The sequence below is a fragment of the Typopeltis vanoorti genome, chromosome 10 (genome assembly GCF_054136105.1).
Source record: "Typopeltis vanoorti isolate ZY-2024b chromosome 10, IOZ_Tvanoo_1.0, whole genome shotgun sequence".
Lineage (NCBI taxonomy): Eukaryota > Metazoa > Arthropoda > Arachnida > Uropygi > Thelyphonidae > Typopeltis > Typopeltis vanoorti.
This window is the reverse complement of record NC_143558.1, coordinates 13325094-13349909: the sequence shown is the minus strand read 5'-3', so window position 1 is coordinate 13349909 and position 24816 is coordinate 13325094. Positions and strand designations below refer to the sequence as shown.

The following is a 24816-nucleotide window of genomic DNA, read 5'->3' as shown; positions in this document are numbered from 1 at the left end:
ATACACACACAGAGACAAGCTATATTACATTTCAAACAGTATACCAAAGAGAGAATTATTTGATCAACGGTTATTTCTACTGGCCTGACCTCTAATGAAAAAAAAATTAAAATAAAATAACTGCATCAAAGCTATATTCTATTTATAACATCATCAGAGGAAAATTTCATGTAGATAGTTTTATTACAGCAAAAGTGGTGTCTTAATTCTTAATTTAACATGAGAGTTGTTATATTAGAATTAATGTATTATATTAGTATTATATATAATATATATTATATTAATTATATTAGAGATCCTGTATTACATACAGTCCTATTTATAATTAACTCTTATATGGAAAGGTTATGTGGGTAAAATATGTGCCTTTCATATTCTTGGGATTTTTAGACCACCATTATTGTTAAGTATGCCATTATCATTATTGTTAAGTAGGATTATGATTTTTTTTTCTTCTTCTTTTTTCCCTCTTTTACCTTGAGGTATCGAGGGTTTTCTATTCATTTAACTGCAACTGTACACAAGGATAAGGTGGTTAGCCTTATGCCTCCCAGTGTATCGTATGTGTGAAGAAGTGTTGAATTTTCAAGGCCACTTTGCCTGCTTACGAGATGAAAAACCCTAGAAAAACTAAGGAGAAAAACCCTGCAGTCCACACCCAAGACCAGCTATGTCTGAGAAAGACCCTAAGCTCCTCATGTCAGTGACGAGAATCGAACCCAGGACACTCCTTTCCCAGGCATATGGTTGCAAAGTGCATACTTTGCAACCATATGCCTGGGATTCATTGTTAAGTATAAGATTAACACAGAGATTCATTGTTAAGTATAAGATTAACAATAACAATGGTCTAATATATTGTAGATTGGATGAAGGGGCAGGTAAGTGGAATAATCAGTTCAATGTTGCAATGCGTAAGGTTTTGAATTTGGTAAGCAACGATGGGATGCAAAGTATACACTTGGTGGAGAAACTTAAAAGGAGGTAGAGGAGATGAGAGATCTGGGAGTGCTGCTAGACAAGGACCTGAAATTCATGGGCCATATTGCACAATTTGTGTAGATGTCACATCAGATAATGACAATGATGCAGAGGACCTTCAGGTATTGTATAAGGCTTTGATCAGGCTTCATTGGGATTATTGTGCACAGATATGGTCACCAGGTTTTCATAGTTACAAGGATATGTTGCAAAGGGTCCAGAGCAGATTCACAAAGGTGGTCTTTGGAGTGTGGAGCATGTGGACAGATTGAGAGAATGCAAATTGCACATCTTTATGAATAGGAGGAGGAGGAGCAAGGGATATTATTGAGACATATAAACTAGTAAAGGGGTTGTTATCAGATTGACAAGGAATAATTTTTCATAGAATGGAAGGGAGGTAAAACAAGAACAGCCCTGGAAACTGAAGGTGTCAGCAAAGGAAGTGAGGAGCGGGTTCTTTACATGGAGAGTGGATGGTGAGTGGAATGCATTGCCTGAGTGTGTTGTGAATATAGATACATTGAACAATGTTAACGGCATAGTTGGATGAGCTTTGTATGTGATAGTGTGTATCTCCCACGATGAGTCTCTAACTCCATTGAGGTCAGATGTTAATACTACTACTAATAATAGTAATTTATTTCCAAAGGCACTACTAGTTTTGTCTTTCTAGAAGATTGCATCAGGTACATAAAAAACATTACTTTGGTATATCACCATAGTTCTAAATTATTAACAGATTGCGCATATTAAATGAATTTGCAGACAAGCTGCACTGTTGTTCTCGTACATGAGGTCTCATGACTACCATAGCTGAATAGCAGAGGTGTAATAATCAGAAATGTTGTGTCTGAGGTTGACATTAAGGCAAACAGGATTTAGTGGAATTTCTGTTGATTCTAAGACTTTTCTTTCAAGCTTATCATAGCATTTGTAAATAATTTCAGATTTATTCCGGTTTACTCACTATACAGTGGATTGATGGTCATTGAGATCAGAAGAATTAAGTACATGAATGACTGGATAAGGCCATGGCTCTTGTTATACCATAGGTGACATCTCTGAGATCTTCTTCAGTATGAAGCTCAGTTGATTTCTCTGTTTGTCCATAATATTGGGAATTACAGCCACACCAAACATGGTACATACCTGGATACTTCAAATTGTTATGTTTATGTTTTACTGGTTGAAGCCAGGATTGAGGCTTTCTTAAAGGGGAGGGGTGAATAAGTTACGAATCTTGTATTTTTTGAGGATTTTTGCTAGAAATAGAAAGTTTGTTAGAAATAGAATTGATACATTAGTCTTTGGCACAGTGTGTAGGTGGATTAAAGAGTGGTTTAGAAATCGACTGTTTATGATAATCATTCAGGGAAGATAGAAAAGATCGGATGGGAACAGTGATAGCGGTTGAATTGCAGCAAAAAGAATAGGAGATAGGCAAGAGGGTGGTTGTTTATTTGAAGTAGTCTCATGCAAGAACAAGGCCAGTAAGACAAAATATACAGTTGGTTGTGGCTATAGGCCAGGGGGTTTCATAGATGATCTGGAAGACAATCCTTGGCAAATTATTACAATGAGTACAGGATGAGTGATTATTATGGAGAAGGAGTTCAACTATGGAGATATCGACTGAAAGGAAGAAAGATATGGCAGCAAAGAAATGGAATTTATACACCTACTGAGGAATAATTACTTGAGGCAGCATGTGATGGAGGGAACTAAGGATGTGAGAATATTAGACCTCATCATAGGACCAGAAGAGCTATCCATAACTAAGGCCACATTGCTTCCAATTGGCAAAAGTGACCATGCAGTCTTGACTTGGGAGACTGTAAATTTGAGGAAATTCTGTCAAGAAGGGGTATATGTGGAACTACAAGGCAGGTGATTATGATCAGCTTAGGAGAAAACTTAAATCTCTGCAATGGCATCAAACACTGTAAAGGAAGAATGTTAATAGTGCATGGGAGATCGCTAAGGGTCATCTAGAGGAATCAATATTTAATTGTATTCCTTAAGGTATGGAGAGTTAATTAGGTAGGAGTTAGATGGATGAATAATATCATTAACCATGAGCTGCAGAAGAAGAAAATGCTGTGGAGGGTATATAAGGAGAAAGGTGACCAGCAAACTCATGAACAGTACAAGGCTCAGGAAAGAAAGGTGACCAGCAAACTCATGAACAGTACAAGGCTCAGGAAAGAAAGGTGACCAGCATGGTAAAGAAGGCAAAATCAGATTAGGAGAGGAATCTAGCCCAACAGGCCAAAGTATCCAAAAGAGTTCTTTTGTTATGTAGCAAGTAATAGGAAGAATGACTGTGGAAGATTAACCTTAATGAGTGAAGGTGTCATGGGGAGACAGAAGCAGATAAAATAGTTGAGTTACTGAGTGACCACTTTGCAAGGATATATCATCCTAGTGAGGTTACTGCTTTAACCTATGTGACGGACACTAATGTAATATGGGAACAGGGGTGAATGAATTGGAGGTTCTTAGGATATTGCAGATCTCAGTGTAAATACAGCTGTGGGATTAGATGGGATATCAGCTAGGGTTTTGCAAGAATGTGCAAGGGAACTGGCAATGCTTTGAACTAGGCTCTTTAATTTAAGCCTCAGCTCTGGTAGAGGTGCAAGGTAGTGGAAAGAGGGCAAAATAATTCCCTTGAATTAGGGTGGTTCTAAGACTGCAGTAGCAAATTATAGACTAATCAGTATCTTAGGTGTGGTGGTAAAAGTACTAGAAAAATTGATCAAAAAGGGAATTCAAGAATGGATATTTAAAAATATGATACTGTATGAGGGTCAACATGGCTTTGTGAAGGGTCAGTCATGGTTTTTTTTATAAAAGAGTAACAGCTGAGTTGTATAAAGGAAATGCCTACATGATGATTTTGCAGGATTTTGCAAAGGCATTTGACAGAATACGATATGGAACTCTGTTATGCAAATTAGAATAAATAGGTACAGATATGACACTGGTTAAGTGGATAAAATGGTAGCTGCTGGACAGATATAAAAAAATGGTATATGGAGTAGCAGAATCAAGGTGAAACTTGGCCAACCAGGTTGTCGTCAGCCTGGTTGGCTGAGTGGTTAGCATATCTGCTCTCCAGCCAAAAGGCTGCTGATTCGAATCCTGCCTTGGGCATGGATGTTTGTGACTGTCTGTGACAATACTAGTAATGGTGGTCGGCAGTAGATGGCGTTGGTGTAGATGATGAAAGCAGTTGGTGGAATGAGAGATGGAGAGTTGTGGAGTAGGTGCCCTCCCTCGATGAGTCTTTGGACTCCCTGGAGGTGTCATGTAATAATAATAATAATAATAATAAAACAGATGATTAGTGGTATGCCACAAGGTCAGTGCTGGGGCCACTACTGTTTAATTTGTAAATAAATGATATAGGAAATAACCTGAAAGGAAATATTCAGTTGTTTGCTGATGATGCAAAATTAGGTAGAGTAATAGTCAATCAAGGTGATTAATTTTGTCTGAATAAAGGTGCGGAGAGCTTGCAGGATGATTTAAATAGGCTGTCAGTATGGACAAAAGATAATCGGTGTCAGTTCAATGTGAAGAAATGTAAAGTTATGTATTTTGGGATAAATAGATCACAATCTGTGTACCACATTGATGGAACTGTACTCCAGGAAACAGATGAAGCTAGAGATTTAGGGTGGTAGTAGACAGAAATTTAAAGTTTAGAGGACATATTGCTAAGGTTGATAAAGTAGCCCATGAGATTAATTGGCTATCGAAGAACATACTAACAAGTAGAGATAAGGAAGTTGTTATTTTTTTTATAAGGCCTTGATACGTCCATGTCTGGATTACTGTGCTCAGAGGTAAGTGTCCAAGATGTTGAGTAGTCTGTGGCATGTTCTCTATGAAGATAGATTGAGGGTGTGTGGATTGCAGAAGTTCGTTGATAGGTGAAAAAGAGGGGATATGATAGAAACATTTAAGTTGCTTAATCGGTTTTATAGGATTGTTGCAGGGGAAATGTTTCAGCACTTGTCTAGATAGTCCAGAATAAGAGGTCAATAAAGAAAATTTAATAAAGGTGGGGTTAGTAGGGGTGTGAGGCCTAGATTTTTTGTTTGAGAGTTGTGAATGAGTTGGCATAGTCAATTGTGAGTGTGTCTGTTAATGGGTTCAAAGAGAGGTATGATAAACTGTGTATATAGTTTGGGTGTCCTGTGATGAGTCTTTTGACTCCATGGAGGTGCCTGTATAATAATAATAATAATAATAATAATAATAATAATAAATACTTCTGAAAATTTTATTAGTATTATTAGTATTATTATATGACACCTCCAGGGAGTCCAAAGACTCATCCGAGGGAGGGCATCTACTCTACACCTCTCCATCTCCACCACTCAATCCACCAACTATAACTACTTTTATCATCTACACCAATGCCATCTACCGCTGACTTCCACCACTAGTATTTTCACAGACAATCACAAACATCTATGCCCACGGCAGGATTCAAAGCTGCAGCCTTTTGGATAAAGAGGCGGATATGCTAACCACTCAGACAACCAGGCCCGCAAAAGATTATTATTTGACACCTCCTGGGAGTCCAAAAGCTCATTGAGGGAGGGCACTTGCTCTACAGCTCCTCCACCACTCAATCCACAAACTGACTGCAACTACACCAACACCATCTACTGCCGATCACTACCACTAGTATTTCCATAGACAATCACAAACATCCATGCCCATGGCGGGATTCGAACCTGTAGCCTTTTGGCTGGAGAGAGGATATGCTAACCACTCAGCCATCCAGGCCAGAAATTGGATAAAAGCAGCTTTAATTCTTTGTGATCGGCTGATGAAAGTGTACGCACACAGATTTCTGAAATAATACCAAATGTTTGAGGTGGATATTGATGGAACTGACTCTGAAGATATCTGTTGGTATTTGTATGATTTTTGTAGATGGAGAATTGTTAGTTTTTCAAATGTTAAGATGATTTATGAACTTTTAGAGTGAATCTGGACCATGGCTTCATATCAAGAAAAACATCATTTGTATGTTTTCCACAATCTTGGTTTCAATGGAAAGGAGTTTATTGCTTTTATTCAAAAGCTCCTAAGTACATATTTGCTAGTACAGGTGATAGAGGGTTGCCTTTGCCTAAATCAGTAATTTTGCTTGTAAATGTAAATGATTTATGTGCGCCAGAGATTAGAAGGAAGAGATGAAGAGAAAAATCAGGAGAGTGGTACTGAAGAGACAGCAATGCTTGGCAGTGGAAACAGTAGTAGTAGTAGTATGAGAGAGGAAGAGAGAGTGGGAATACAAGAGGAACAGGGAAATGGGGTGGGAGAGCTTGGTTGGACAGGGAGACATGGCACAGAGAGAGTGAATGTTGAAAGTGGCAGTGAATGTGTGGGTGGAGACTGAGCAGATATATGTGGTAAGCAGTGATAAAGGTGATTTGGCAGGTGTAGTGTATATAATTTTAGAACAAGCCTAAAAATGAACTGTTGTGTTTGTTTACAAATGCCAGAAGTATCAGAAATAAAGGGGATGAAGTGGTTTCAGTGATTGAGTTTATTCGCCCAAAATCATTGGAATAAGTGAAACATGGTTGAATAAAGATGATATTGTAACTGGAATAAAAATGGAATTATACAGTATTTTTCATGAGGATAGAAAGAGCAGGAAGGGAGAGGGAGTGCTGCTGATGATAGCAGGGGAATTTAGTCCACATAAGGTAGACATAAAAGGGGGAAATAGTGGCAATGGTTATGAAACAGTGTGGTGTAACGTGGAGGTTAAGAGGAAGACATATTTAGTTGAATGTTGCTATACACTTGGGAATGTGGAAGGTGGTGATGAAGAAATGTATAAACAATTTGAATTAGTGAACAAAGGAAGGTTAATTATTATGGGTGATTTTAATTATGGTGGTATGATTGGAATGAAGAAAGAGCATTTGGGAATAAGGAAAATGAATTTCTCGAGTTATTGAGAGATAACTATCTCAGGCAGCATGTAAAGAAAGACACTTGAGGATCGAGTTCTAGATCTCATCATTTCATGAGAGGATGTAATTGTTAGAAGGGTTTCACATTTTCCTCCAGTTGGTGAAAGTGATCATGAAGTAATCACCTGTGTTGTGGCTAGTCATATGCAGACTTTTGCGAGGAAAGAATATATGTGGAATTATAAGACTGGTGATTATGACAAGCTTAGGAGACAACTTCGAGCTATAACATTGAACGAGGAGTTGAACGGTAAGGAAAAAAATGCTGCATGGGAACTTACAAAGAAATAAATAACAGCATTAATGTACGAATGTATCCCAAAAGCCAAAAGGCTGAATAAGGTAGGTGTAAAATGGATGACGTGGAGCTTAATCATGAAACTGGAAAAAGAAAGTACTTTGGAGGAAGTACAAGGTGAATAATGATAATCAGTCACATGAAGAATATAAAGAACAAGCCAGGAGAGTGACAGTCAGTAAGGAAAACAAAAGTAGAATATGAGCAGAAATTGGCAAATCAGGCTAAGAAAAACCCAAAAGAGTTTTTTAGATATGTGGCAAGTAGAAGGAAAAATGATGATGGAAAGATGAAGTTACGGGATGAAAGTGGTAGAATGGTAACTGCTGCAGAAGACATTGTTGAGATATTCAGTGATCAATTTATAAGGGTGTTTGATCCTTATCAGGGTGGAATGATGAGGACTTAAGTGTAAAGGACATAGGAGAGGATAGCTTAATTGTGAGTCAGCAGGAGGTATTTGAGGAAATAAATAACCTTGATGTTAATAAGGCAATAGGATTTGATGGCATATCATCACGTATCTTAAGGGAATGTTTTAGGGAATTGGCAGTAGCATTAGCATGCCTATTTAATAAGAGTTTTGTAACAGCACAGGTTCCAAGGGAGGAAGGAGGGTAAAATTATTCTACTGCATAAAGGCAGTGATAAGGCTGTAACTTCAAATTATAGGCTGGTCTGTATATCTGGAGTTGTGGTGAAGGTCCTGGAGAGATTGGTGAGAAGTAGGATACAGAAATAGGTTGATAACAGCAGTTTTCTCTGTCAGCATGGGTTTGTTAAGTGGAGATCATGTTTCACTAACTTACTTATGTACTATAATAAGGTGACAAATACCTTGAACAAAGGAGATGCATATACTGTGGTGTACTTGGATTTTGCAAAGGCTTTTGATAAGCTGCAGCATGGCAAACTCTTAAATGAATTGAAACAGATGGGATTGGATAACAGACTTCTGTGTTGGATCAGTGACTGGCTGTAGAATAGATATCAGAAAGTTGTGTATGGGGGAAGGGTGCAGTATCTCGAAAGAGAAAGGTCACCAGTGGTGTGCCACAGGGGTCAGTTTTGGAGCCATTGTTGTTCAATTTGTATGGTAATGATATTATGTTGGGTTTAACTAGTGATATCCAGCTGTTTGAGGGTGATGCAAAACTGGGGAGAGCAATGCACAGTAAGGCTAATGTTAATGCCTTACAAGAGGACTTGAGTAGATTGCATGAATGGGCAGGTAAGTGGAATTATCAGTTCAATGTTGCCAAGTGTAAGGTTTTGAGATTTGGTAAGCAATGATGGGATGCAAAGTATACACTTGGTGGGAAAACTTTAACAGAAGTAGACGAGATGAGAGATCTAGGAGTGATGGTGGACAAGGACCTGAAATTCAGGAGCCACATTGCACAAGTTGTGAAGACATCACATCGAATAATGGCAATGATGAAGAGAACCCTGACATGCAGAAATAGAGGGGTTATGATTCCATTGTATAAGGCCTTGATCAGGCCTCATATAGATTATTGTTCACAGATTTGGTCGCTGGGTTTTTCATGGTGACGAGGATATGTTGGAAAGGGTACAGAGAAGATTCACAAAGATAGTCAGTGGTCTTTGGAATGTGGAGTATAAGGACAGATTGAGAGAATGTAAGTTGCAGAGCCTTGTGAATAGGAGGAAGAGGGCAAGGGGGGGGATATGATTGAGACATATAAGCTGGTCAGAGATTGTTATCAGGCAGTCATGGAAGAGATTTTTCATAGAATGGAGAGGGGAGTAGAACAAGAGGCCATCACTTGAAACTGTATAAGGAGGGTGTGAGCAAAGGAGTGAGAAACAGGTTCTTTTCATGGAGGGTGGTGGGTGAGTGGAATGCATTTCCTGAGTGTGTTGTGGATATGGACACACTGAGTCAGTTTAAGATGCAGTTGGATGAGCATTGCATGCAATAGTGAGTATCTCCCGTGATGAGTCTCAGACTCCATGGAGGTCAAATGTTAGTAATAATAATAATAAATTCAAATGTTACGTTGTATATGTATATATATATATAGACTATTACTTTTCAGCACACTTTCATATATTTTCATAAAGTTTGATATATATACAAATATACAGAAAGTAGTATGTCACACTGTGTACATTTTATTGCATGGGAAGGTGTATATGGAATGCAAATATTATTATTGTTATCAGGTAGACATGGAAGAGATTTTTCATAGAATGGGAGAGGGGAGTAGAACAAGAGGCCATCACTTGAAACTGTATAAGGAGGGTGTGAGCAAAGGAATGAGAAGCAGGTTCTTTTCATGGAGGATGGTTGGTGAGTGGAATGCGTTGCCTGAGTCTGTTGTGGATGTGGACACACTGAATCAGTTTAAGATGCAGTTGATGAGCATTGCATGCAATAATGAGTACCTCCCATGATGAGTCTCAGACTCCATGGAGGTCAAATGTTAGTAATAATAATAATAATAAATTCAAATGTTATGTTGTATGTATATATATATATATATATATATATATACACACACTATTACTTTTCAGCATACCTTCATGTATTTTCATAGAGTTTGATATATACAAATATACAGAAAGTAGTATGTCATACTATGTACATTCTATTGCATGGGAAGGTGTATATGGAATGCAAATAGAGTATAACTGTGCTTTAAGGTTTTCCATACAAATGTTATTTTAAATTATTCTAACTATTTTCTTTTTTCTTTACTCCTGTGTTTAGCATGATGGTTCTGAAAGTGAAATGGCCCTTGCTCTGAATCGCTATATTGGTAACTCAATACTCCCAATTCTGATTAAATATTGTCATTATTTTGGCAATGCAGATAACTATGCTAGTCTTTTGGATGCTACATTACACACCATTTATCGTCTTTCAAAGGTGAAGATTCTAACCAAAGGGCAAAGAGAGGGAGTGTCAGATTTTTTGGTTGCCCTTACACAGTATGTATCCTATTAGTTATGAAAATCATATAGAAATATTTGAAATTGAAATCTAATTTAAGTTACCAATAATTAATCAGTATAGTAATTATTTATTTGTCATTTAAAATTATTTTAATGATTGTATTCAGTGTAGTCTTTTTTGTTTCATTTTTAACTTTAATAAACATATTAATTAATTAATTAATTAATTATGTTGTCTTTCTAGCAATAATCATTTTATTGTGATCAGTTTCATCAAATAATATTTACAGAATATGACGTCTTATTTAAAATTTATTTGTTATGTTTTTAGTGAGATGCAGCCCAGTATGCTTTTACGTTTGTTAAGAAAATTAACAGTAGATGTCTCAGTGCTTACAGAATATACTACTGTGGCTTTGAGGGTATGTTATTGTTATATATGTGATTTTGTATAATTTGGTATATCTAATATACAAAATAGATTTGTTTTTCTGTGTATCACTCCTTAAGCTATCTATCTATCTATCTCAATGGCTTTAACAGGCCTTTAAGGCCCACAACCGTCCAAGCATGCTTGGATTTCATAACCGAAATACGAGGATAGAATGGTCACCTCTATGCCTCGAAGTATTCCTGGCTGTATCCCTGTTCATTCATGGGGCCGGTTTGCCTGCTTGTGGGATGAAAAACTCCAGATAAACTGACGGAAAAACCCTGCTGTCCACGCCCAAGACTGGCTAACTTGGCTATGGCGGAGGAAGATCCTTCAGCTCCTCACGTCATCATCGACAGGAATCGAACCTTGGATACTCCTTCCCCAGTCATATGGTTGCAAAGTGCAAAGCCACTAGGCTAACCGCGTGGACCTCCTTAAGCTAGGCAACTAAATTTTGCGTGACCTCCTTCACTTTTTTGAAGGTTGTTTTTTGTATTGAAAAGTTTGGATGGGAAGAACAGTAAACCAACATTTCAATCACTATGAAATCTTCTGATACATTATTATTATTATTATTATTGTTATTATTATTATTATTTTATTCACATAATTCATACAGTCAAAACAAGATATCATATAAATAAAAATTTGACTGGTGATTCAGAACAATTCAGATTCTACCCAAGAATCTAAGAATAGTCCATCAGGTAGCGTCATAAAATATGGACTGTTCCAAGTGATGCTGTTTTTTGTAGGTCATATGGGGTCACTTCGTTGATGTTTAATTGCTATAAATAGTTGGATAGCTTCTTTGAAGTTGCACCATGTGTGCCGATAACTATTGGGATGACTTTGGTGTGTTTAAGCCACAGTCTGCCAACTTCGATTGCCAGATCTCGATATTTAGTAATTTTTTCCAGTTCTTTGTTGTTAATGTTATTATCACTGGGTACTGCAATATCGATAACCCAAACCTGTCGATGTTCGATAATTGTGATGTCAGGTCTATTGTGTTCCAAATGCTGATCAGTTTGTATTCTAAAATTCCAGAGAATTTTTGCTGTTTCATTTTCCAGTACAGTCTCTAATAATAATAATAATAATAATTATTATTATTATTATTATTATTAATTATACTTAGATATCCATAGAGTCTGCAGAATTATTGGAAGAAGTCCCATCTAGCCATTATTCCATAACACATATCATACATCCCCTTAAACTCATTCACTAACAAAGCATTTGACCACTTCATGGAAAGAGAAAAATGCAGAAAGGCCAAACTTTTGAACCACTTAGCGTTCCTTAAATGTTGCAGGGAATTCTCCATCATTCCAAAGTTCCTCATAGTCAGAGGTCATATCAACTTTATATCAGCTAAAATAATTTATCTACACACTTCATTGCCACTTGTAAGAGAAAGGATTCAACACACAAGGTACGAACTAAATAAAAGTGATATTAATTGCCGTAAGTTCTTTGATGACATTTCTAACAATTTAGAATATACCATATGGAACCAAATAGATCAAATAATACAATGCAGTTATGAAAACACTTTCAAACTTTATAAAGACAAACAAATTAGGAAATTCAATGAACTTTACAAGAAAAAATATCAGACACAGAACAACCTCCTGGATGACAAAGTGATCTTTAATTTGTCGAATCATAGTCTCACAAAAAATGAATCTGACATTCTCAAAAATGGTTTTAACTTTGCGATTACACCCAAACACATTCCTAAAATGGATTTCATGGGTGGAATTGAAAAAGGCCTATATCCACTACTGCAAAACATAGCCAACACTATTAGATTCAAAAGTACCATAATCCTAGCCAAAGCCAAACAACCTATTCTTAACACATCTCCTTATGATAGAAATGCAATCCTCAACTTGTAAAAAAACAAAGATATCATCATTACTAAGGCTGATAAGGCTAATTCAACAGTTATCCTTAATTCTAAAGACTATCATGATAAGTTAAACATATTACTATCAGACAACTCTACATGTAAGATGCCAGACAGAGACCCCACCATAAAAAATCATAATGAAACAAACCAACTAATCAGAAATTGTAACATTTGGCGAAGAAGTGAAGAGAACACTAAAATCCTCACATCCCATCACTCCCAGACTATATGGGACACCTAAAATACATAAAAAGGATATACCTCTTTGTCCAATCATTGATGGAAGGTCATCCCCAACTTACCTTTTGGCCAAACATCTTGCAAACTTATTGAATAATAAAATAAGATCAACAGAATCCTATATCAAGAATAGTCAGCACTTTGTAAATAAACTCCAAGCCATTAAAATTGCGCCAACAGACATGCTAGCCAGTCTAGATGTTGTATCCCTTTTCACCAATGTACCAATAGAAGAGGTAATAAACATCATTCAAGACCTCTTTCCCCTAAACATCACACAGATGTTTAGACACTGCCTTCAGTCTAATTTCTTCAAGGTTAACAACACTATATACCAACAATCAGAACTAGCAATGGGAAGCCTGTTATCACCATCTTGTGCAGATCTTTTCATGGAAAAAAACTTGAAAAAGAAATTCTCTCCACAACCTCCCTTAGACCGTCTATATGGTTAAATGCAATACAGCTTAGAAAACCTAAAATCATTTGTGAATAAAATCAACTCAATACATAACAAGATAAAATTCACTCTGGAAGTGGAAAAAAACAGCCAACTGCATTTTTTAGACGTCTTGATAAAGAGACAAATAGTGTCAAATTATCTATTTACAGAAAGCCTACAGACACTGGAAGATATCTTCATTATACTTCAATCCATCGCAGGACACACAAACTGAGCATTATCCACATGTTGAAAAATAGAGTGCGAAAGTTTATATCAGAAGAGGAGGATACACAGACTGAACTCTCACTAATAGCCAACACATTATCACAAAATGGATATCCTCCAAACATCATCAAAAAATATCTATACTGTGACAACCCCAGACAAGAAGAATCAAGCTCCCAGCACATTTCTACTGTAATGATCCCTTTCATCAGGTCAGTTTCTTATCAAACAGCCAGAATACTAAGCCTACAACATCAGAGTGATTTTCAAACCAACCACCAGCATCAGACAGGTTTTAGGATCCCCAAAAGATAAGGTGCCATTCTACAGATATCCAGGAGTATATTACATTCCTTGCTCCTGTGGTCTTGCCTACATCGGACAAACTTCACGGAGTTTAGAGATCAGATAAAAAGAACATGTTGGCGATGTAAACCACAACAGAAGTATTTCTTCTGGCTTAGCACATCATTTCTGTACGTCTAACCACACATAGAATGCCAAAACAGCTCCGTGCCATATTTGGATGACGCTACAGACATTGTTCATTCAAGGAAGCCACAATAGTGTTAATAACCAGCGGAAACCTCGACAGAAATCAGGGTACTATTCTGAACAGTTGTGGAAAAACCTGATCCTCTCTCTAAATCCATCTGAACTACAGCTAGCCAGTAATCACATTACGCGTTTACAACAAACACGCATGCGTGATAATGAATAGGAACAATAAGTCCTTTTAGTCTCTGTCACACGAATGTGTAACCTTAGCTACTAGATTGTTTACAATGTTTTTATGTTCCTTTCAATTTGCATTTATTAGTTTTTTATGCTTTTCCATCAATGCCTTGAAAAAGCTAGAACAGTTTACTGGTAGGCAAAGAATGTAAGATGTTTGTATGCATTACAATATGGTCAATATTAAAACAATAAGTTTGTATGTTTACTAACACTCTCCATCACTGTTCTCACTTTCCACACACATATGCATCTCACCTTTACTAGTGAATTCATTGTGCATACACATTGCACCCCACAAAGTCCATCATATTAAATTGCTTGAATAATGATGTATTTGCTGCCTTTATTCTGTCACTAATCACACCACTAGCTGAACTACAAAATCTAACAATAATTATTGTAATTTTTATCATCATCTTTAGCTGCATAAAAATAAAGTGATGCAAGGGAGGAGAAATCAGAATAGTAAGAGCAAAAGTGAACATGTAAAGAGAGAGTTTTTTCATGTTGGCTCCACAATAAAGATGAGTGCTTGAAGTAGGTGTATGATAAAATCATGTTTTCATCAAGCAAAGATTAAGGATATTAGTGATGCCATTAGGATACAGAAAAGGAAAGTGCAAGAGATTATTATATTGGCAAATAAAACTGGTAGGTAAAAGATGATTATATTGTCAGGTACTGGTAGATGACAATTGTATAATGCTTAGAAATATATACACATTAACACAAGAATAATGTTTAATTTGCCAAATATTTCGGTCTGAATATTACAGACCATCTTCAGTGGCTACATAGGAATAGTTTTAAAAAACAAAATGGAATACGAACAATTGATCATTCACACATAGAATGAGCCACGTGATGTCATATCGCTAAGTATTAGAAGAGTAAACATTTTTAAGGTCATAATTAAAGATATTAATTCAGAAATTCATATAATAATCTTAAATAACATTACACTAATATAGGGGGAAAAAATTGATGTGTTATCCTGATTAAACTTTCCCAAATTTTTGATATAGATATACAGTCATTACGATTCAAGTTAGGATGTGGAAGTAAGGCCTCCACACTTTCTTTAAATAAATGTTCAAATTTGTAGCGACATCTGTGTAGGAGGAGAGTCTTGGACTAATGGATGCTGTGGCTTGTTTCTAATCCATGCTGAGCTAATCCAGATTTCTCAGGTTTGTTGTGTTGAATTGATGACTGATGCTCTTGAATTCTTTTTTCTATAGAATGTCCAGTTTGTCCAAAGTAGGAAAGATTACAATTACAAGGAACTTGATACACACCAGGTAAAGACAAGGTTGAGTGTTTATCTTTAGATGAAGGAAAATAGGTGGATAATTTGTTAATAGGAGTATAAGTGGCTGTTAAATCATATTTCCTTCAGAATTCTTGAAATTATTACTGTAATCCCGGAAATGTAAGATATTGGAATTTTATGTATTGAATCTTTGCTGTTCTGTGTTGGATTGTAAGAATCGAAAAGATGTTGTGTACTCTTTTTGGAGAAGCCATTTAGTTTCATGTGATGTTTGATAGTTGAGAGTTCTTCCTCTAATAAATGAGAAGTTGAACAGTTAGTTTTGGCTCGTTGGATTAAACATTTTATGATTCCTGTTTTTTGACAAGGATGATGAGCAGATTCTTTGAGAATATAATGACCTGTGAAAGTTGGTTTTCTGTAAACTGTTGTTGTAAGAATACCAGAAGGTGAATGGATGAGAAGGACATCTAAAAAAGATAACTTGTCTTTTTCAATCCTCGTATAAAGTTTACCATGGAGATTGAAAAAGACAACAAGTTATCTTTTTTTAGACGTCCTTCTCATCCGTTCATCTTCTGGTATTCTTACAACAACAGTTTACAGAAAACCAACTTTCACAGGTCGTTATATTCTCAAAGAATCTGCTCATCATCCTTGTATAAAGGAAGGTAGGGAGTCTCTGTTGTGAGGCCATACAGCAAAGATGTCGTCAATATATCTAACCTAAAAGGATGGGTGAGGGAATATAGATGAGAACAGGACTTCTTCTAGATGTTCTAAATAAAAGTTGGCAAGAGCAGGAGAAAGTGGACTTCCCATGGCTGTTTCTTCCACTTGGTTGTAAAATTTGTTTTGACATAAGAAATATCCAGAATGCATTACGAACTCAAATAACTTTATAATATCTTGTGGGAAGATGTCAGCAAGTAATTCTAAAGTCTCTTTGAGAGGTACATTTGTATATAAAGATTCTATATCAAAGATAACCATAAGATCTGTAGGTTGTAAAGTGATGCTTTTCAATTTATTTAAGAAATCAGAAGAGTTTTTCAAAAAAGAGCGTGATTTGCCAATGTGTGATTTCAATAATTTAGATAGATATTTGGCTATGCGATAAGTAGGAGAATCATTACAATCCAGTATAGGGCAAAGAGGAATATCTGTCTTGTGTATTTTTGGTAGACCATAAAACCTTGGAGGCCTTGCAAAATGAGTTTTTTGTCTTTCAATAGTGTCTATATCCAAACTTATGACCCCATCTAGCAAGGCCTCCAAGGTTTTATGGTCTACCAAAAATACACAAGACAGATATTCCTCTTTGCCCTATAGTGGATTGTATTGATCTCCTACTGTTATCTCATAATCTATTTTTTTATTTCTTTTCTTTTTTTTTTTTTTTTTTGTAACATATGGTATGAGGTAAAGGTTGGGCAAGATAAGATATTCAGTGGGATGTTACTACAAGCCAAAGAGCACAGAGGATGGTGAACAGGAGATGTTTAGGCAGTTGAGCTTGGCAAGTGCAAGAAGAATGATTGTTATGGGAGATTTTAACCACAGCAGTATGGGAAGAGGAAAATACATGTAGTAATAAGGGAATGGAATTTCTAGAATTCTTGAGGTACAAATGTCTTAGGCAACATGTAATAGATGGAACAAGAGGTTCAAGAGTTTTTGATTTGGTCACAGAATTAGAAGAGCTGATAATAACAGAGATGTCATCCCCCCCCCCCAGTTGAAGAGAGTGACCATGTGGTTTTGACTTGGAAGATGAATAGACATGCAGGAGTATAAAAGAAAAGGGAACATATGTGGAATTATAACGTGGGTAATTATAAAGTCTTAGATATCAACTTGGGACAGTTCCATGAAGGAAGGAATTGGAAGGGCGAGATGTCATTAGCTTGGAAAATTGTGAAGGAATATTTGTTAGCAGCAATAGTAAGCTGTATTGCACGAGTGAAGAAGAGAACACAATTTGGTAAAGCGGATGATAAACAATATCAAACAGGAACTGCAGGTGAAAAAGATATTGTGGAAGAGATATAAGGAGAGGGGTGGAGAGCAGATGCATGAAGAATATAAGACTCAGGCCAGGAGAGTGACTAGTATGGTGAGGAAGGCAAAACTGGAATACGAGAAGAGATTAGCATTAAGATCCAAAGAAAATCCTAGGGAATTTTTTAGCTATGTGGCCAGTAGGAGGAGAAATGATTGTGGAAGAATGACATTGTGGGATAAAATGGGAATAGAGTGACTGATGCAGAGGACATAGTGGAGTTGTTCAATGAACACTTTGTTGGAGTATTTCATCCTGGAGAAATAAGTTTTAATACTAGAGGGATAGGGCAGGTTTGAGGTTTAGAGGAGAGTGTGTTTCAAATACTGAGTACACTGGATGTCAGTAAAGCTGTGGGACTGGATGGTATTTCACCACGGGTTTTGAGAGCATGTGCTAAACAACTGACAGCTCCGTTGATCTGACTTTTCAATGAGTTTGGCTATGGAAAGGTAACCAAGGAATGGAAGGAAGTTAAGATAGTGCCATTACATAAGGGCAGTAGCAGACTGGAAGTGTCTAATTATAGGCCAGTTTGTGTGTCATCACTAGATGTTAAGGTCTTGGAGAAATTTGTGAGGGGCCATATACTGCATTGGGCAGATGAAGGTAATGTTATCTGTGAGAATCAACATGGATTTGTTAAGGGGGATACCTTGCTCTAGTAATATGATTGCCTTTTATAATAAATTAATAAGAGCAGTTGATGAGGGAAAAGCATATACTGCCATTTGTTTGGATTTTGCAAAGGCATTTGATAGGGTACCACATGATACTGATACTTAAGTTGCAGCACATGGGTTTAGATTTCAGGTTAGTACTGGATTGAGGATTGGCTATCTGATAGTTATCAGAGAGTTGTTGTTGTGTATGGTGGGGTAATACCAAGGAAGCAGAAGGTTACAAGTGGGGTTTCCAGAGCGCTCGGTACTGGGACCTATATTGTTTAACCATTATATCAATGACATTGTCAATGGATTGCAAGGGGATATTCAGTTGTTTGCAGATGATGTGAAGCTAGGCAGGGTTATTAATAATAGTGTAGGTGTGGCAGCCCTGCAAGTGGATTTCAATAAACTGGACAGATGCAGAAATGAATGCTGGTGTCGGTTTAATGCAGCAAAATGTAAAGTCTTGAAGTTTGGGATACATTGATGGGAGGTTGCATACTCAATTGGAGGAGCTGTACTAGAGGAAGCAGAGGAGACAAGAGATCCGGGGGTGATGATTGATAAAAAACTGAAATTCAGGGAGCATATTGCAAAGGTGGTGAAGGTAACCCAGAGGATTGCTGCAATGCTGAGAAGGATGCTGACCTGCAGTGATAAAAGAGTTATTCCATTGTATAAGACTCACCACACTTAGACTATTGTTCTCATATTTCATCTGTAGGATTTGAAGGGGAGAAATTAACTGTGGAAAGGGTACAGAGGTGGATAACAAAGATGGTTTCAGGACTGTACAATGTCAGTTATGTGGACTGCTGAGTTTAGTGGATAGAAGAAGGAGAGGTGGTATAATCGAGACTTTTAAACTGTTGAGAAGCAGTTGCAGGGTTGACACTAGGGAGTTCTTTTGCTTGGTGGAACAGCAGGAAGGAGAAATGACAAGGGGCCATCCCTGGAAGTACAAAAGGAAGCTGTGAGCAAGAGGGTGGTTGAACCATGGAATGCATTGCCTGCTAGAGCGGTGAGAGCAAGAACAGTCAGTGAGTTCAAGGAGTGGTATGATAGACTTTTTGTTTCCTAGGAAGGTGCTCCCACAATGAGTCTCTTGACTCCATGGAGGCTTGAATAATAATATTAATAATAATAACAATAAAGAGTGAGCTTGCAAATCAACACATTGGCATTATAGAAAAATCCAGTAATAGGCAAGAAATATTGTATGGGAACAGCATGGTTTTGTGAAGAGTAAATCATACCTCGGTAACTTAGTTTTATAATGAGATGGCAGCTAAATTGAACAGAATTAATGGCTCCATGATAACATTGCTGGACTTTGGGCATTTAACAGAATTTTGCATGGAATTCCTGTTATATAAATTTGCTGCAACTATTTAACAGAATTCTGTCAAATGCCCAAAGTCCAGTAATTATTATCATTGGGTGTGAATATAAAAATATGGATAAGAAGATATTCAGAAATTTTATTCAGAAATAGAGTCCAGGAGAAGCTTGTGACATGCACTGTGTACTGCAAGGCTTTGTACTTGGCCACTGGTATGTAATTTGTATGATTGATATAGGAAATGATCTGAGGAGAAATATTCAGTTGTTTTCTGAGCAAAAAGTGGTAAAAGCAATAGTTAATAAACAGTATGTGTCAGAGTGCAAGGTTATTTATGTATTTTGGGATGAAAAGATTATTAGTTGTCTAACAATATTGATGGAACTGTACTCCAAAAAATTGATGAGGCTAGGTATTTTTGAGTGTTGATGCATAAGGAGTTGAAGTTCAGAGGTCATATTGCAAAAGTGGCTAAAATACCCATGTGTTTTCCTGGTTATTGAATAACACCATAACAAGCAGAGGTAAAGAGGCTATTATTCCTCTTTATAAGGCCTCGATAAATCCCCATATTGACTACTATGCACTGATCCTGTCACCTGGTTTTCTTGGGGATGATGAAGAGGATCTAGAGGCAAGTGACTCAGATTAGGTAGCAAGTCTAGAAATGCTCCTTATGAGGAATGGTTGAAGATTATTTGGAGATTACTGAAATTAAGTGTAGGTGGAAATATGGAGATATAAGATATTTAATATTTTTATAGGATTGATACAGAGGAAATTTTTCTTTACATGACTAGTATGTGGGGGAGGAGACTAGAGATCATTTTTGAAATTGAATAAGAGTGTAGTTAGCAAGGGTGTGAGAACTAGATTTTTTACTTGAAGAATGGCAAATGAGTCTTGTCAAAGTCTGTTTGCTGCCTTGTTGTAAATGAGTACAAAATAAAGTATGATAGATACCGTGTAAATGTTGGTTCATGCTTGGAAAATGTTCAAGATCTTCTTCAATTAGTCTATGGACTCAGTGGAGATGCCGTTCTACTATTACTAGTAATAATAATAATAATATGATAGAAACATAATAAGTTAATAAAGGAATTTTATGGGATTGACACAGATGACTTTTTTTCTGGAAGAAGCAAGAGAACAAGGGCCATTCTTAGGATGTTAAGTAAGAGTGGGCTTAGCAAGGACATAGGGCTAATTTGTTTTTTTTTTTAATTGGAGATTGGTATACAGGCATAATGAGTTATCAGAGAGAATTGGGAGTGCTTTGTTGGTGAATGAGTTCGTAGAATAGTATGATAGATATTGTGTGAACAATGGTTTGTACAGGCCTCCCACTATTAGTGTTTGACTCTATGAGATGTCTAAGAATAATATAGCTTTACAATGCTCTCCGTGGAGGTCAGTTGCTCATAATGAAAGAAAGAAAAACCGTTTGTCTTTCATACATAAAATCTCACTTTTAACGTATTCAAGGAAAACAGTTTGCACTATTTAATGACAGCTCATATTGCACATCCTCCATATTCCATTAGAAGAACCTGAACCTTATATTTTTCCTGACCCACCCTAGCTGGCTTTTAGGATTAGCTTGCAGTTCTTCATCCACTAGACATAAGTTGCAAATTGTGAATATATAAGGATTTGAAGGGGATAAATTGACTGTGGAAAGGGTACAGAGGAGGATACCAAAGATGGTTTCAGGACTCTACAATATGAGTTATGAGGATCAACTGAGGGAATGTGGACTGCAGAGTTTGGTGGATAGAAGAAGGAGAGTGATATGATCGAGACTTTTAAACTGTTGAGAGGCAGTTATAGGGTAAACATTGGAGAGTTCTTTCACTTGGTGGAATGGCGGGAAGGAGCAATGACAAGGGGCCATCCCTGGAAGTTATGAAAGGAGGCTGTGCACAAGAGGGTGAGGAGTGGTTTTTTTGCATGGAGGGTAGTCGAATCTTGTAATGCATTGCCTGAGAGAGTGGTTGGAGAGGGAACGGTCAATGGGTTCAAGGAATGGTATGATAAACTTTGTGTTTCCTAAAAATGACCTCCCACGATGAGTCTTTTGACTCCATGGAGGCCTGGATAATAATAATAATAATAATGTCCCCTTACAAACTCAGTTTTTCCTCATATCTCTTATCTTCCATCTATTCCTAAAACTTTTTCTATCTTTCATTATAATTATCTATCTTTATCATAAAAAATCTTTTGACTGCATTGAACATCTCTACCTATTCAACTACTTGAAAGTCTTTGGTTTTGCTTAGGCATTATTATATATTAGGCACATTCAAGCCATTAAGATATTATATGCTAATATCTATATAGGCTCACCATATCTATACTATGCAGTACAGGTATTAAACAAAACTGTCCACGAAAGTCCCTTTACGCTGTCAATTCCTTAATTATTAGTTATCATGTATAACCAGTGTATAAGCCTCTCAACAAGAATATAGAGCCCTTTCTGCACAAAGTAAACATGTTGCTTAGGGCATCCTGTCCTAAGCAACATGTCTTTACCAAGCCATAACCCTGATAATGGTTACAGTTATAGTCTGCAAAGAGGAGGATTTCTATAGCATACAAGCAGCATACCAACAATACCAAGCAGCCTCAGGAGCCAAACTAAATATGCATGCAACCACATGACTGTGGTGTAACAAATGAAAAACTAAACGGACTTCCCTGGTCTGGCCACTTGTTTGCAAAGGGGAAACAAATACTTGGGAATTTACCTAGGAAACATGCCCTCTTACTTGGATAAGAACTGGGATACATTCATTAAACATTTCAAGCAAGTACTAGGAAAGTGGGGACAGCAATATTAGCCTCTCATTCATAAGAGGGAGAGCAATAATTGGTAATGAAATAGCTACCAGTGTCCTTTGGCATACATTAAAAATTCTCACACCACTAGTGCAATTTATTTATCAAACAAATACAGTCAGCCGTCTATCATTTCATATGGAACCAAACAAACTGACTTTCCCACTCCAAGCTAAGTATTTCTCTTAAAAAAGGAGAACAAAACTTGATATCCATTGACCACAGAATAACGTTTCACACTCAGTTTTTCCTTAGTACCCACAACAGGAAATAGCACACAAATGTATCACCAAAAGTATTTTCACTTCTGCTACTAGAGGTTTCTTTTTTTTCACAACCATAAGAATGACAACAGTTCAGTGGTCAATGAGTTGAACAAATTTCGTAGAGATGCCCTTCAAAGATGGAAGAATTTAAACCTCCAGCATACAGTGAAGACAATATCCCTTCCTGAAATCCTCATGGAACCCATTTTCCATAACATGATGGTAAGGAACCTATCACTGAGAGAGAGATTTTCTTTCCTCCATGGAGCTGACGAGGCATGGAGATCTTGAGTGACATTCTTTCTCTGAGCTGGCACTTTCCAAAATCACTCCCAAACTTGGAATATGGGAATTAGGTCGAGTATATGGATACTGTGAAATCTGCATTTCAAGTGGCAATACCTGATAGCATAATGGAGAAAGGACTTAGACCTAGAGACATATGATCCAGTGCCTATATTTTTGCTAAAAACCAACAATGCATGGGAGAAACTTACAATGTCCACTGTCCAATGTAAACAAAATCTAAAGAACCCTAATATAACAGTCCAGTCAAAGCACCTCACTGGATAATGCAGTAAACATCATTTCACTTGCACCTACCACATTACACTAGAGCCACCAAACCCAACACTGACATTCAGTGGAGAATGCGGCACAATGTCCTTCCTGCTCATGCTATAATTACACAAATTTAACCAGATTTTTTGGATAACTATCCCATCTGCTACCAGGCCAGAACAGTATGGCATATCTACTTAGAATGCCCCATTATAGCAAATTATTCCATTTGTCTAGGGGAATGGCAGCCTTAACCTGCAGTTATCTTCATTCAGAAGAATATCTCAATCATGCACATGCACAATCAAAAATCCATTTGATCTGCAACTATCTCTTTATCACTGTGAAAGCAGTGATATAGTTTTGATTCTCAACACACAAGAGAAGATATCGCAATGCCTTCACTGAGAGAGGCAGCTGACCATTGATTTGAAGCCTTCAAACAAGCAATAACATCCCTGTCCCCCTCCCAAAGAAAGGAGGAAGAAAGAAAATTTCCTGCTATTTAACAGAACAGTGTGAATAGTGGTCATGCAACTGTTATTCTCATGTAACTTGTAACAGTCAACAAGCCTGTAAATTCTCTGCCTGACTACAGAGAAATCAATTTAATCAATGCCAGTTAATCCTTGTAAACAAGATTATTATTTTTAATAATAATAATAATAATAATAATAAATATAAATAAATATATATTATTTATTAAAAAAAATCTATTTTTATCTATAAGCTAATCATTTGTTATTTAATCAATACATATTCTCTTATTACTTAATTTCATGATCTATATTAATACATATTTTCTTTATGTTGTATTTGATAATTAATTCTGATTATATTATTTTAGCTTCTTACGCTACATTATGAACGTTGTGGAAAATACTATGGAGCTGTTGGTGGCCAAGGAGCATACGGTGTGGCTTCAGAAGAAGAAAAACGCTTAACAATGCTGCTTTTCACAAATATTTTTGATTCCTTGGCAAAAATGGTAATTGAATACATAGTAATAAACGATTAATTACCCATGTAGCTTAAATGATGATCTAGTTATTTGTTTTAATGTTTTTGCATCCATAGTAATAAATAATTAATTACCTATGCAGCATAAATTATGATCTAGTTCTTTTTGTAATGTTTTTACTTAAATTTTAAACTAAAAACTGAAGGGAATGCTAGCACATCACACAGCATACAGTGTATTCACATTATTTGATGTGTGAAATGCTAGTATTGCTTATATTCTCTTTCTATATTGGCTGATGTATTCTAATGTTTATTGAGTACAAATTTAACTTATAAACTCATATCATAAAAAAAATAAATAATTAAGAAATTGCCCACAATTCCTTTGTCAGGGACTTTTTTTGTTGTTGTTCTGAAGTTTCCTAGGTCTGAAGTTTCAAAATGTGAGAAGTAAACACTTACAACACAAAGCCCATCAAACCAAGCATTAAACTAATTCAATGTATCTGCATTCACCACATTATCGGGCAATGCATTCCACTCACTATGCAAAAACCTGCTTCACTATGCTCCTGCTCATACCTTCCATGTACAGCTTCCAGGTATGTCCCCCTTGTTCCACC

General features: G+C 36.6%; 1 protein-coding gene across 3 annotated transcripts in view; it reads left to right on the top strand.

The window, feature by feature from the left end:
* RyR (Ryanodine receptor) overlaps window positions 1–24816 on the top strand; it is a 1703288-nt gene that overhangs the window by 809552 nt on the left and 868920 nt on the right. For all 3 annotated transcript variants that reach the window (XM_090399345.1, XM_090399347.1, XM_090399344.1), the window contains exons 56-58: window positions 10028–10248; window positions 10544–10634; window positions 24078–24218. In XM_090399345.1, coding sequence (XP_090255471.1) covers window positions 10028–10248; window positions 10544–10634; window positions 24078–24218 — 453 coding nt within the window. The remainder of the gene's footprint in view (window positions 1–10027; window positions 10249–10543; window positions 10635–24077; window positions 24219–24816) is intronic.